This window comes from Amblyomma americanum, chromosome 1, assembly GCF_052857255.1.
Source record: "Amblyomma americanum isolate KBUSLIRL-KWMA chromosome 1, ASM5285725v1, whole genome shotgun sequence".
Lineage (NCBI taxonomy): Eukaryota > Metazoa > Arthropoda > Arachnida > Ixodida > Ixodidae > Amblyomma > Amblyomma americanum.
In genome coordinates, this window is record NC_135497.1 from 50,836,645 (window position 1) to 50,850,081 (window position 13,437).

The 13,437-nt window shown below is 48.6% G+C and overlaps 1 protein-coding gene across 1 annotated transcript in view; it reads right to left on the minus strand.

Annotated features, from left to right (window-relative positions):
- Window positions 1-28: 28 nt before the first annotated feature.
- LOC144112797 (uncharacterized) overlaps window positions 29-13,437 on the minus strand; it is a 56,067-nt gene continuing 42,658 nt past the window's right edge. The window contains exon 2 of the mRNA XM_077645607.1: window positions 29-4,138. Coding sequence (XP_077501733.1) covers window positions 3,448-4,086 — 639 coding nt within the window. The 5' untranslated portion in view covers window positions 4,087-4,138 and the 3' untranslated portion in view covers window positions 29-3,447. The remainder of the gene's footprint in view (window positions 4,139-13,437) is intronic.

Here is a 13,437-nt window from a genome sequence, read left to right on the forward strand (position 1 = left end):
TTATGGGAATGGAAGAACTTGTACGAAAGTAAAGTGACTTTATTCAACATAAAAATTGCACATGACCAATTGAAAGACGGTGATTTAAGCCTTGAGGGCCATGAGTCTGCTTTTTTTTAACACAATTTGTAGCAGAGCATGTAGGCCCATCAAGCATATTTTGCAAGACATATAAATATGAACGTAATTTTTTTTCTGTAGCATGGAAAGAGCGCTGAACATCTGAAGCATTTTTTTTTTTACATCACCACACATTGCACAACAGATTGAAGCCTGTGTTTTGATTCTACGAAGATGAGTCTCGTCGCACCTCCCATGTGAAGACTACATACAGGCTTTGATATCACAAACTGATCACCAGTTACAGGTGGCTGCTTATCCTACCTGGCAGAACAGCAGCAACACAAGAGAGTCGATGCTTGAAATGTGACACAGTGCTTTGTACATTAGTGCGTATGCCACTGTGCTGGCGACTTGTGCAAGGGCAACTTGTACACATACCATTCTGGTGACATGCACTTTCGAAGCTTCCTTTTAGCTTGCCACTATCATGGTGGACTTCTTCCTTGAGCAGACAATGGGCGAACAGGAATCTGGTCAAGTCAGCTGCAGTCACAGATACTGCTTTCGCTTTCTATGTCGGTGTAGTCATAAATGCTGCAAGGACCAATTTAGGTGGAGGAAAGGAGATAAGGCTGCGGGAGAAACTCCGTCATCATCCTGCCTACTAGCAGCTCCAGTTTGTCTTCCAGTAACCAGCACATAAGGAATGCAGCCTGAGGACTGGTGTGCAATGCACCTGTTCTCAGACTTCATTAGCAGCCACACCAAATGCGTTGAAAGTGTACTCGGAACCCATTCCTCCCGGTTTCGAGCTACACCGCACGTTTAGGTTGCTTTCAGCTCATTTATACATTTTGTAACACACCCAAAAGCACTGATCTTATGAAATGTTTAGTCATGATTGTTGTGTCTGATGATGAATGGAACTGATACAAGCAGTTTTGTCAATACATAGTCGGCCAACACACATACTGCTTAGGTATGTAGGAAGAGCTGCATATCATTCCTTGCAGTTACTGAATGTACTATCGCGATCAAAATATTACTGGACGTGTGTCCACGGAAAAAGGTTTATTGCAGCTCTACCTCGCTACGCAGCCACTCGGCATTGTTACCAGCGGATAGAGCATGCACGTTCCCTCATACATTGACACATTTCATGGAACTGAGTTGGATGACTGTGTTGAAATAATTTTTCCCTCATACTGATGTCGCATTAACTTTTGATCGCGGTAGTACTTGCACAAATATTTTTTCATGCATTGTATGCTTTATCAGCTGGTTTTACCACTAGAGAGCACACACATTTGATTTGCACATCTTTTTTTTAATTTTTTTTTTAGAAGGGCGAAAGTGTATTGCGCTTAATATGCTGGAAGCCAGTAATATGTGCTTGGAAGTCTTAAAGCAAACGAAAGCTTCCATTTATCAGAAAAGGAAATAAGCCACAATCAAGACGGAATTGAGCACGTGAAACCATGTTTCAACAGAAGTACCTGTAGGCATTATGGTGTCTGAAAGGGCTTAATCCTTGTTTTATCATGACTTGTAGATGACTTGCCCTGATGTCATTGTGACCATGACCACCACTCCTGGGTACTCCTGACAGCAAAAAGCTGCCTGCACATTTTGGCCAGCTTGCTTGAACGAACTAGATAGCATAAGGTCAGACCCTGAGACTAAACTGAATTGTAACAGCAGACCTTCAGTAAGCTGTGGCTCTGCCCACTTAATCTTTCTGTCTGCAAGATAGGTATGAAATTCAACTACGGTCTTATTGGTAGACTGTCCAGTTCACTCAAGCAAGCTGGACTTGGATGTTTTCACTGGAAACCATAAAGATGCAGAGAAGACTGCAGCAAGTACTTGGTAAAGGTGCCAGTGACATCGGGTACAAGCTATCGTTAGAATTGCATCTGTACACTGGACATTTTTCACGCGCAGAGTGTGTACTTATTTTGAACAAGAGAGTAGGGAGTTGTTCTTGGTGAGTGTAACTGTCCCAGAAACTGCATCCAGAAGTAGTCCTATGTGCGGTCTTGAATGTCGTGGTAGCGGCAGCGAAGGTCTTGGAGATAAGAGCTATGTGTCCTTGTTGAGAAAGCTCTCATTCCCTCAAGCTTGTAGGAAGATAAATGCCTTCGAGAACACGTCTTGCAAAAGTTTCTGGATCACTGCGGCATGTCTACACAGTCGCTGGTTTAGGCAGGGCAGCACAAGGGTCCCATGAGAGTATCCAGCCGGAAGGCAACCATATGTGCGCCTTTTCAGCTTGATACTGTTCGGCAGCAAGTAGACGAGTCGCTATGGCGCTGGTGCAAAGCATGGTCAACGCTCGGCTCAGAGGCATTCCATGTGACTGAAAGCTCTATGAAATGCTTTGTTCATAATTTTTGTTTTTCGTCAAATAAAAACGGAAAATCCAAAGAGCCACTCCTGCCAAAATTGAGCTAGTAGCAGAAATGATACTGTTTTAACAAATAGTGATAGCTGATTTTAAGACCAACATCTGTGTGCTCTTACATAAAGTGAAACGGTGATCAAAACACCATATTGTCATGTTTCTTGAATTATCTCTTATTTAAATGCTGTGAAAGGTTGTACAAGTTTACTCCTGTTTTCTGCATAAGGCAGCTTGGTTAACAAATGCAGCTTTTTGCTTTTGCATGGTTTGGTTAACCAGCTTCAGTTTCAATACTTGGTGTTCATTGTAAGAGGAATGAATGGTTTTAAATAGGATTACTGGAGTTCAGCCTATCAATCTGCTCAAGTGTTGAATAACCGCTTAAAATCTGTAGAGCTCTTGCATGTGGTTTTCTAGCATGTTGGGCTCTTGGAACTGAGTCTTGTGGTTAGACCCATCGTTCAACAGGAACTTTTGTTGCTTAGAACCTGCCATTGAGATTCGGGAATTCACCACAGTGAAAGCTTCGAGGACAGGCATTAAATTAGTAAAATAAAAATTGCCTACACAGCACTGCCTCATAAAATGAACTTGGGCCATATGAGTTTTGTAGCACTCTGAAATATCATTGCAGTGCCTGCTAATTGTAAAGTAGACCTTTCAATTAAGAGTATTTTTATGCCCAGTGAATTAGTCCCTATTCCTTGCCCCAAATGCTCAGAAAATGAAACTGCATTTCACGATTTCCTTTTCTTTGACCTACCGAAGCTTGCTTTCAAAGGCAACTCTTACTCTCGGTTGGTAGAAAAAATTAGGGAAAGCACCAAAGGCAACGTAACGCATTCCTCCAAAGAAATCCGCGTAGCCACTGCGTCGCCTTCCGCCTTTGTGCAGAGAACGCCCGCAGAAAAGGCGTTTCAGTCGCGTGGAATGCGCCGGTGAGCATTCGCGGCAGAGGCGAGCGCGGCGGCAGCGGCGGCTCAGAGTTTGTCCGTGCTGTCCTTGATCCTGTTCGAGTGGCTGGGGCTGGCCTCGGAGGGCGTGGTTTCCAGCCCCTTGGTTTGGTAGTAGACGACCACCGACGAAGTGGAGGCGGCCGAGTCTGGCCGCACATTGCACTGAATGGTGGCGCTGGAGCGGATGGAGCTCTGGTCGGCCATGCCGTATCGCATGTGCCACCAGCCTGCCTTCGGGTTCTTGAAGACGGACCACTCACGGTCGTCGGTGGTCTCCTTGATGGTCTCCATGATCTGTTCGTCCAGCCGCACCGAGCGGCAGTAAAAGGCGATCACGAAGCACACGGCGCAGATGCCGATGCCCGTGCCCGCAATAATCTTGCCTTTGTCATGCGCGCCGGGCTGTTCGCTCGAAATGTGCAGCATGAGGCCGGCCACCGCCAGCATGGCACCAAAGCAGGCGAGTACATAGCAGAAGTAGATGCCGTACATCAGAATGATGGCGCACGAACGGTCCATGCTCGGGTACTTGGAGTCCACTGCCGACGAGGGCCGCCGTGACCGGCCGCCCCCATGCATTGAGCGGACAGTACCCCGTCGCTGCTGCTGGTGGTGGTGGTCCATGGTCCGCCGGACCCTACCAGGGGTGGAGACTCCGTCCATGCGGAACGCCCATGCTACCGGCGACTCCCTAGGCTGTGGCCTCCTGCACGACCTGCAGCGAGGGGAATAGGAACAGAGACAAGCTTTGATTACTCGCAGGAGGGAGCACCGCCTCCCGCCGCGGCCCGTGTTTTACAAGTGATGACATTGTCTTTGTGCCATACAAAACAGACCGTCGAAAGCGTGGTACCGCTTTCAGTAGAACCATCTGGGGCGTAGCCAAAAGGGGAGGTTCAATCTACCCTCCCCCTTGAGATAATGTCAACAAAATGGGTCTGCTTGGTGACTGCAGTCGGGCCTAGTTAATATGGACAGTTTGGTTCCCGAGCTGAAGTGTCCATAAGGCGAATCGTCCGTAATAACGAATCATGAAAAACAAAACAATGATTGATTACTGGCAACTTCTTTACATATTGGCAGGCAGTGAAGTGGAAATCGGGCAATAATGGAAGCTAAAGGTGATTCTTTGGGTCTTCACTATCTTTAAAATCATGCGGTGCAGTCTTTAGCCCGATAGGAGCGCTTAGTGAGCCTTGAGGTGCGTTATGGCGCCTCTTGGTGTGATGAAGTTTCTCCTACTGCGACTGTTCACATCCCAAAAACTCTGTACTCACTCGGCTGACAGCTGTTGAATGTGGTCTTCAGTGTAGTGCACATATTTTTTTTTTTTCGCAGCGATTCATGCAATGCGCCAAATGGTAAGGCGTGTCGACCAGCACCTTGCCACTGTAAAGCATGAAGGTCGTGCACACGCAAAAAAGGCCATCACTACGGCATTTGCACTTTCGCACAGTCTTTCGCTGGTTTCTCTACTCAAAATACAAGAGCCGGAATAACTGGCAGAGGCACTTGGGCACTTGTTCTCGTCGCTGTTCGTATATGGGACAAATATACATGGATCCCAATAGGCTTCGTACACTTTCACCCTGTTCATTGCCCGGACTGTGAGTTTCCATATTAACAAGACGTAAATACATTAAAAAAGTTTGAGCCCCAGAAAAATTGTCCATAATTCGAATCGTCCATATTAACCGGGGTCGTAATAACGGGGCACGACTGTATACCGCTCATTGTATCCGTCGGTAACACGGCAAAAAATAAAACAACGTATTGACTTCATGCTCCAAGTCTGGGGGCAGGGTGGGGCAAAAAGGCAAGAGGAAAACAAGCGCGCGACAAAGTCCAAAAGCAAACCATAAGCGTAACGGTAATTTAGGACAGAGTGGGGAGGCAGCTGAGAGAAACTGCCAGCGGTCATGACCGGCAACACGACACGCCTTGCTCGTCGATTCTGGATGCGTGTGTGCAGACATGGGCACCCTCATGAGGGATTCAGTTTGTGAGTTGAGGGTCGGAGGATTGACGCGCAAAAATTGTGAGGGTGAGGGAGGTCAAGATGCATGGGTTGAGGGTGAATTCCACAGTTCGTTCCTGTCCCGGCCATTCGTCCGGGGTGCAGCCGATTCTAGAGCACGCGTGGACGACGGTATATGAAGTTGATCTAGGGTACGATTGCCTTATTTGAACGACCCTTCTGTGTTCAGCCGTACCCGTGGACGGTCGTATACTTAAGCCGCAGGATGTTCACCAGAGGCTATTCTGCCTCCTTCCCCGCTCGCACCGCCTCTGTGCGCGCGCCTGGCCGCGGATACTGCTGCACACGCTGCCGGCAGGGGCTACACACGCAGCTGCATAGTGGCGATACGGGATGCTTGGCACCTTCGTGTCGAACCCCGCGGCACCCTGCTGATTCGGTGCTCACTATAAGAGGGCCTGGGCTTTCTCTCGCGTTTCCTCGCCAAGAGTGCAGGGGTTGCTGTTGTGACTTGGGGCTTCCATTTCTTCACCGTTTACTTTACTGAAGCAGAGTGTTAAGAAGCTCTGCACCAAACTTGTGTGCTCGATCACCTTGGACATTCCGCACATAAGAGCAAATACTCAAGGTTTAAAATAGAAGCCTTCAGAATTAACTGGACCCTTCGATCGCCGTTGCTGGAACATAAAAGGCTTTTCTCTCTGCTCTTCTGCGAACAAGCAACTTCAGTGGGCCACCTAGGTCACGCGACCTTCTGACGTCATCACAGCCTGCCCACCGTGGCAGGTGTCAACCTGGCCACCGGATTGTGAGCAACCTTTCCACTGTGGCAATAAATTAATGGTTTGGTTTATGTGGTTTTACGTCCCAAAGCAACTCAGGCTATGAGGGACGCCGGGGCTCCGGAAATTTCGACCACCTGGGGTTCTTGAACGTGCATTGACATCGCACAGTACACGGGTCTCTAGAATTTCGCTTCCATCGAAATTCGACCGCCGCGGCCGGGATCGAACCCGCGTCTTTCGGGTCAGCAGCCGAGTGCAGTAACCACTGAGCCACCGCGGCGGCTGGCAATAAACTAATGCATAGTCGAGAGAAGTCACATGACCTTGAGACATCACAACCTTCCCACCGGGTTGTGTGCAATTTACTGCCTAGACAGCAACCTAAATAGAGGATTGAAATCAAAAATCACCCGCCGCGGTAGCTCAGTGGTTAGGGCGCTCGGCTACTGATCCGGAGTTCCCGGGTTCGAACCCGACCGCGGCGGCTGCGTTTTTATGGGGAAAAGGCGCCCGTGTGCTGTGCGATGTCAGTGCACGTTAAAGATCCCCAGGTGGTCGAAATTATTCCGGAGCCCTCCATTACGGCACCTCTTCCTTTCTTCTTTGACTCCCTCCTTTATCCATTCCCTTACGGCGCGGTTCAGGTGTCCAACGATATATGAGACAGATACTGCGCCATTTCCTTTCCCCAAAAAACAATTGTTTATTAAATCAAAAATCAGAAAAAAACGTGGCATGCAAACGGCACCGTCACAGCCAGAGGTGGACAAATGTCCTCATTTGCGCCTTTGCTCATCTTCAACAAATCCTTGGCCCTTCATAACACTCGCCTCGTAAAATTTGCTCGTCCTCCCTCGCCCTCACCTTGACTTTTTCAGCCCTCCCTCATCCTCACAATGAGTAGTTTTAAAATTCGAGTTGTATTTTTTTACAGTCGCTAAATGCCGATGTTACTGAGTCGCACTTGATAAACATTATTGTTCATTGCATTGTCTTTCAGCTGTGTCCAGTCGCATGGATCTTTTAAGCTGAGCACTCCGATGTTCTCAGTAGCCATGGAGGAATGGTCGCAAGAAATAACAGGTACTACGCTCATGCTGTACTGACGTCTGGCAAGAGCCGGGTTAGTCAGGTACTTCTCCCGGCGGCGTCTAAAATAAACTGTGCCAAAGAATCGGAGCCGTGAAAAGCGCAGAATACTTCTTACGCCGCCGTAAGTGGCCAATCAGAAGTACGTGAGTGCCAGGAGAATTTCAGCTTGAAAATTCTCCCAGCTGCCCGCAGAAGAAACACTTCGTAATTAATCGGGCCAATCTGCCCATCGATGCGCGTTCCATAAGTTTCGAGTGTGCACTAAAAGACAAAACAAAGAACAAAAGCACCGTGCCAACCCTCCCCCTTTTCTCAAAGGTGAGCCGCGAAAAACGTGTCTAAGCAAGTACCCTTCGAGAAACATCGAAGGCGCGATGAAAAACAAAATGGCTGGCGGTTTAGCATTGCTAAGCACGAAATATTTATTATTTACAATACTGCTAACTCCTATTTAAGGAGTTGTGGGAGGATGGGATTTGCATCGTACCACAACAGCGAAAAAATGCAAATAAACATTCGTACAACGCTGTGATGGTCCTAACAAGACCATAAAAACAGTTTACTGCAATAAATCACGCCACAATCTCGGCAACAAATTCCTCGAAATTATTCAGCGATACAACAGATTCATCGAGTTCATTCCAATCTACCACTGTACGCGGAAAGAAGGAATATTTAAACGCATCGATCTTGCAGTGAAGCGGAAATAAAGGAAAGTTATTCCTATTTCTAGCGGGGTAACCAGACGAAAGCGCAATATAGTCGGATGTGTTGCTCTGCAAATGACCTTTTAGTATTTTAAACAAGACGCCTAAGCCGCGTGCGCACGCACGCACGCACGCACGCACGCACGCACGCACGCACACACACACACACACACACACACACACACACACACACACACACACACACACACACACACACACACACACGCACGCACGCACGCTCATATATGGGTGCAAGTCCTGCATTCAGAACTAGGCTAGAAACTGACGTTACGCTGAACTTATTAAAGATAGTGCTTAAGGTCTTGTTTTGTACCTTTTTCGCAGTATTTATGCCAGTAAACGGATCCCAAGTTACAGCATATTGAATGATCGGAAGTACAAGAGATTTATATGCCAAAAGCTTTGTTACTGGAACTGCATGTATCGGGGAAATGTGCGAAAGTTCGGTTTATCGCAGGTGGACACCACCGCCACGTACCTCAAAGCGCGATTGAGGTGTTCGCTGACCCAGGGAGCCAGTTGTGCGCTTTACTTTCCTCAAAATGAACGAAGTTGTCTACAACGCTGTCAACGCCAATGAACGCCGACAGCCTATTGCTCTAGTGCCGCGTTTCTGCCACAATGTTTTCAGCGCCAACGCATGCAGAGCACATCTCTACCGCCACATAGCTCAAAGCGCGATTGAGGTGTCCACTGACCCAGGGAACCAGTTATGCGCCTTTCCTTTCATTTCGTGGCTATCTCAGAGGCTTCACGTCCACTTGCGCAAAACATATGTGAGCACACCGGAGTGAGAACGCAAATGAAAGCGCGCCAAGCAGAGCGCCAGTCTCGGGAATCCGATATGCGGCAGAGGTACAAAAGCCAGGAGAAAACCGTGGCTAAGACAGTATTCTGTATTGCTGCAAATCCACCCGGGAAGAGGGGGGGGGGGGGGGGGTTGATGAAGCAGAAAAAAAATGAAAAGGAAGCTTGAAAAAAATATGGAGAGGGGGAGGGGAAGAACAGGCCTTAAAGAACACAACCCTGGAAATAAAAAAAAAACGTCGAAACTTCGACGACTGCGGTCGTCGGAAGGAAAAAAAGAAAGAGCACGGAAGATAGGGAAACAAAGAAAAATCTATGTTCGGTGACCATCCCCGTTAGCGAATGGTACGCCTTTTCTCTTTCAGTGATGGTGATCGAAGGGGCGCTCACGCAGAGGTCTTTGTAGACATAATTTCCCTAATCAGTGAATTTCCGCATATTCGGATTATGGAGCAGCTTTCGAAGGACGGGAGGCAGTCGGAATCCATGCAGTGGGCATCGAGGTGCCAAGAAATCACTTTCTCCACTTTGCAGTGGACCCGCCGCGGTGGCTCAGTGGTTAGGGCGCTCGACTACTAATCCGGAGTTCCCGGGTTCGAACCCGACCGCGGCGGCTGCGTTTTTATGGAGGAAAAACGCTAAGGCGCCCGTGTGCTGTGCGATGTCAGTGCACGTTAAAGATCCCCAGGTGGTCGAAATTATTCCGGAGCCCTCCACTACGGCACCTTCTTCCTTTCCTCTTTCACTCCCTCCCTTATCCCTTCCCTTACGGCGCGGTTCAGGTGTCCAACGATATATGAGACATACTGCGCCATTTCCTTTCCCCCCAAAACCAAATATATTATTATTATTACAGTGGTGACGCACCTACCGATTTGGCCAATGTAGACTGCGCCATAGCCCAAAGGAATGGAGACAATTCTGACAGCACACGGCAGGAATTGCAATATGTGGTTCATGGTGCGCACCCCGACCCACGCATCGCAGGAGGTGAGCGCATCGACAGCATCACCGGCTGTTGCGCACTTACACGTCCGCAACGTGTAGTGATCCTCCGCGCTCGCATTGGCTGCGTGTGGCCCGGGGAACGACGGGAGCGTCACGGAATCGCGACGAGTGATGTGTGTGACGGATGCGGTGCAGTGGAAACACTAAACCACCTGCTCCCTCACTGTGCCGCGTTCGCCGATGCTCGTTGCGATATGCTTGCGGCCTATAGGGCGCTGGGCATACTACCAGACTCCATCAAGACGCTATTGTGGCCGCAGGGCAGTGCGCGCACTCATGAGCGAACCTTGGTGAGCCTCTATCCATTCCTAGAACACACGGGCTTGACGTCCCGTCTGTTCTCCGCCAGGTAGTTACACGCAGTGACCGAACGCTCCGCGAGTTCTGCCTTGAACGATTAATAACTGGACGCCCCACTCCAATTGTAGCCAACACAGTGTTGTGCGCGTGTGTTTTAATTCCTCCAACATGAACTAATCAAGCGCAACCTGGACACATTTCTTATTGTGTAAATAGTTTGTACATATTACTTCTCTCCCTATCCTCTCTTCCTGTCCCCTCCCCTCTTTCATTTCATTTCTCCATTCTGCCTGCTATCCTTTATTTCCGCTGCTCCAGCTCAGGTGCTTCAGTATCGATGGCAGATGCTGGGGCTAGCAAAAATCTCTTCCTTCTTTTTTACTATTATTTTAATTAAAAAACCACTACCACCACCACCATGGTGCACACGCAATTTCCTATCTGTTAGGCAGGTTCACGAGTTGCAAAGCACAGAAAGAATTGCCTGGGGCGGAGAACATCTGCCCACGTTGGCACGTTGCCTGATTGTGGTGCACATTCTTTTAATGCGAAAGCATTACTAGTCCCATAACGAGAAAAGCCGGTGTGTGCGTGCGTGCGCGCGCGCGCGCGCGTGTGTGTGTGTGTGTGTGTGTGTGTGTGTGTGTGTGTGTGTGTGTGTGTGTGTGTGTGTGTGTGTGTGTGTGTGTGTGTGTGTGTGTGTGTGTGTGTGTGTGTGTGTGTGTGTGTGTGTGTGTGTGTGTGTGTGTGTGTGTGTGTGTGTGTGTGTGTGTGCACTCGCCACTGGCCGACCTCCATGTGGCGCCATTTTTCCGGACAAAATTCGTTCCAAAATTGTGCCGCAACCGTTTGTCGTACAGCATTCCGGGCGGTGTCATACGATTTTTCGTTGCATACAGCTTATATGTGATAGTCAAGTTGGAGGCTAGCTTGCGACAGGGATTCGAACCGACGACATATTTACCTTCAATTGAATGCCTTCCTGGACATTTTGGTTGAGGTGTCTACCGAACCCAGGGACAGTAATGCTTTTGCATTCTCACAAGTAAGCAATCTTAAGTGTCTTTGCTGGATATTTTACCTTTCTATTTCTTGGGAGGAGCGGCCTGCGACAGTTCCTTGCAGGCAAGCTGCTTCTTTAACTGAGCTTTTAGGTTCCCTGCCACAGCATCCAAGATATTGGGGAGGGAATCCGGCGGCGATGAGTCGCTCAACCTGCTGGCTGAAGCTGAACTATATGGAGTGGATGTAGAACCTGCAAACGGGACTCAGAAATTGCATTTTGACAATGCTTTGTCAGGGCGCTCAACTACTAACAAAGCATTATTAAAATGCGATTTCTGAATCATGTTAGCCGATTCTACACCCACTCCATGTAGTTCAGTGGTTAGGGCGCTCGGCTACTGATTCGGAGTTCCTGGGTTCGAACCCGACAGCGGCGGCTGCGTTTCGATGGAGGCGAAACGCTAAGGCGCCCGTGTGCTGTGCGATGTCAGTGCACGTTAAAGATCCCCAGGTGGTCGAAATTATTCCGGAGCCCTCCACTACAGCTCCTCTTTCTCCCTTACTTCTCTCAGTCCCTCCTTTATCCCTTCCCTTACGGCGCGGTTCAGGTGTCCAACGATACATGAGACACACACTGTGCCATTTCCTTTCCCCCAAAACCAATTATTATAATATAATGCTTTGTTTCCCTAGTTTCGAGTGAGCTATCCGAATGGTACCATAGAACAGGTTTCGCCTGTCTTGATCCATAGGCCCATCAGTCATGGGCGGAATGAAAAACCACCCTTGGGTCAAAAATTTTGAGTGTTTTAAATGGAATTCATGGGTCACTTCGAGGGGAGCAAGGGCGTCACGGAAATCCTTTTGAACATCAGATATGCAAGTCTGGAAAGGTTCACGGATATGATCCAAAAGGACAGTGTAGTCATCGGCATACCTGAAAGTCTTGGCGACTGTTGGGAAGGCTTCTAGTGCAGGGAAACACGACGGTCCTCAGACGCGAGAAGCATGCCTCTCAGAACAGCAGCAATCCAGGACGCCATACATATTCCATTTCTCTGGACGAATATGCTCCCTTCGCAAACGGAAAATGTAACTCAAGGAATCCGCTGACCGAAACACTGGCGTTGTTCTGAAAGGGCAGAACACCATGGGTTTCAATTCCCTCTTGAACGCCAGAAGCTATTCCTCCAGAGGGATAGAGTTAAGCAAGTCTTTGACGTCGATTGAAATAGATGGCCCTGAGTCTCATTCTCAAGAAAGTAAATGACCTCCAAGGAGCTCTTGATCAGAAATTGGTCAACCACTTAGAGGGATACATAGGTTGTTTTTAATATTCATCGCAACTGATTTCAGCCAAATTCCATTATCAGGAATATAACGTGAAGCAGACAATCAAATTTCAGTTTTAGCTGTGAAGAATATTTTCATTCCGTAGAATGCGCTGCAGTTCATGAACTGTGCAAGGCGATCGAGTTTAGGCTCAGTGTACAGCTCTTTTGCCCTTTGCTTGAATAGCACAAAAAGAAACGGTGATGAAATGGGAGCCCGAAGTCACAGAACAGCCTCTGCACATTTGGCGAAGGAATGCGAAAGCCCTGGCCCTCTTATGAGCAGCGAATCAGCAGGGTGCCGAGGGGTTCGACACCAAGCTCCCAAACTTCCTGTTCTTTGAAACAGTGGCCACCATGCAGCTGTGTGCGTAGCCCCAGTCGACCGCGTGTGTAGAATCACCCGTGGCCGGGCGCTTGCACGGGGCCGGCGTGCCCACCTCGATCACGCGTGTGGAAGAGCGTGCTGTGCCTAACATCCTGCGGCATAAGAAGTGCTTGAAATTAGGCTAGTCGGAACATGATTACATGCAAGACGTACGCTGCTTAGATGGCACTCAAGCCGTTCGTGTTGTCTTTAACTCTGTCAATCTAAGCAGCGCACGTCTTGCATATGGCATAAGGAGTTCCGTCCACGGGGTGGGCCGGACAGAACGGTCGTCCAGAAAAGGCGTCTGTGCCCCTGTCGCTAAAGTACAGTTCTTGTTTAGTTGCTTTGATTAAGTCGTACTCCCTGCGTCCATGCGTGTTCTGGAATCAGCTGCACACCATCTTTGTGACACACTCTCAACCCATCCATCTCTTCCTCCCTCACCTCACTACCTCCTCCATCCTCTCTCACAAATTCTTGTGCGCTAATTCTCCCCACCCTCATATCACCGATTGCAGTAATGTGATTCGCCGAAGTCACTTTGGAGCAGCCAAAAGTGCCTCTTGGGCAAAAAAGTAAGCGTTTGGCCCAGGTATATACCGTATTTTCG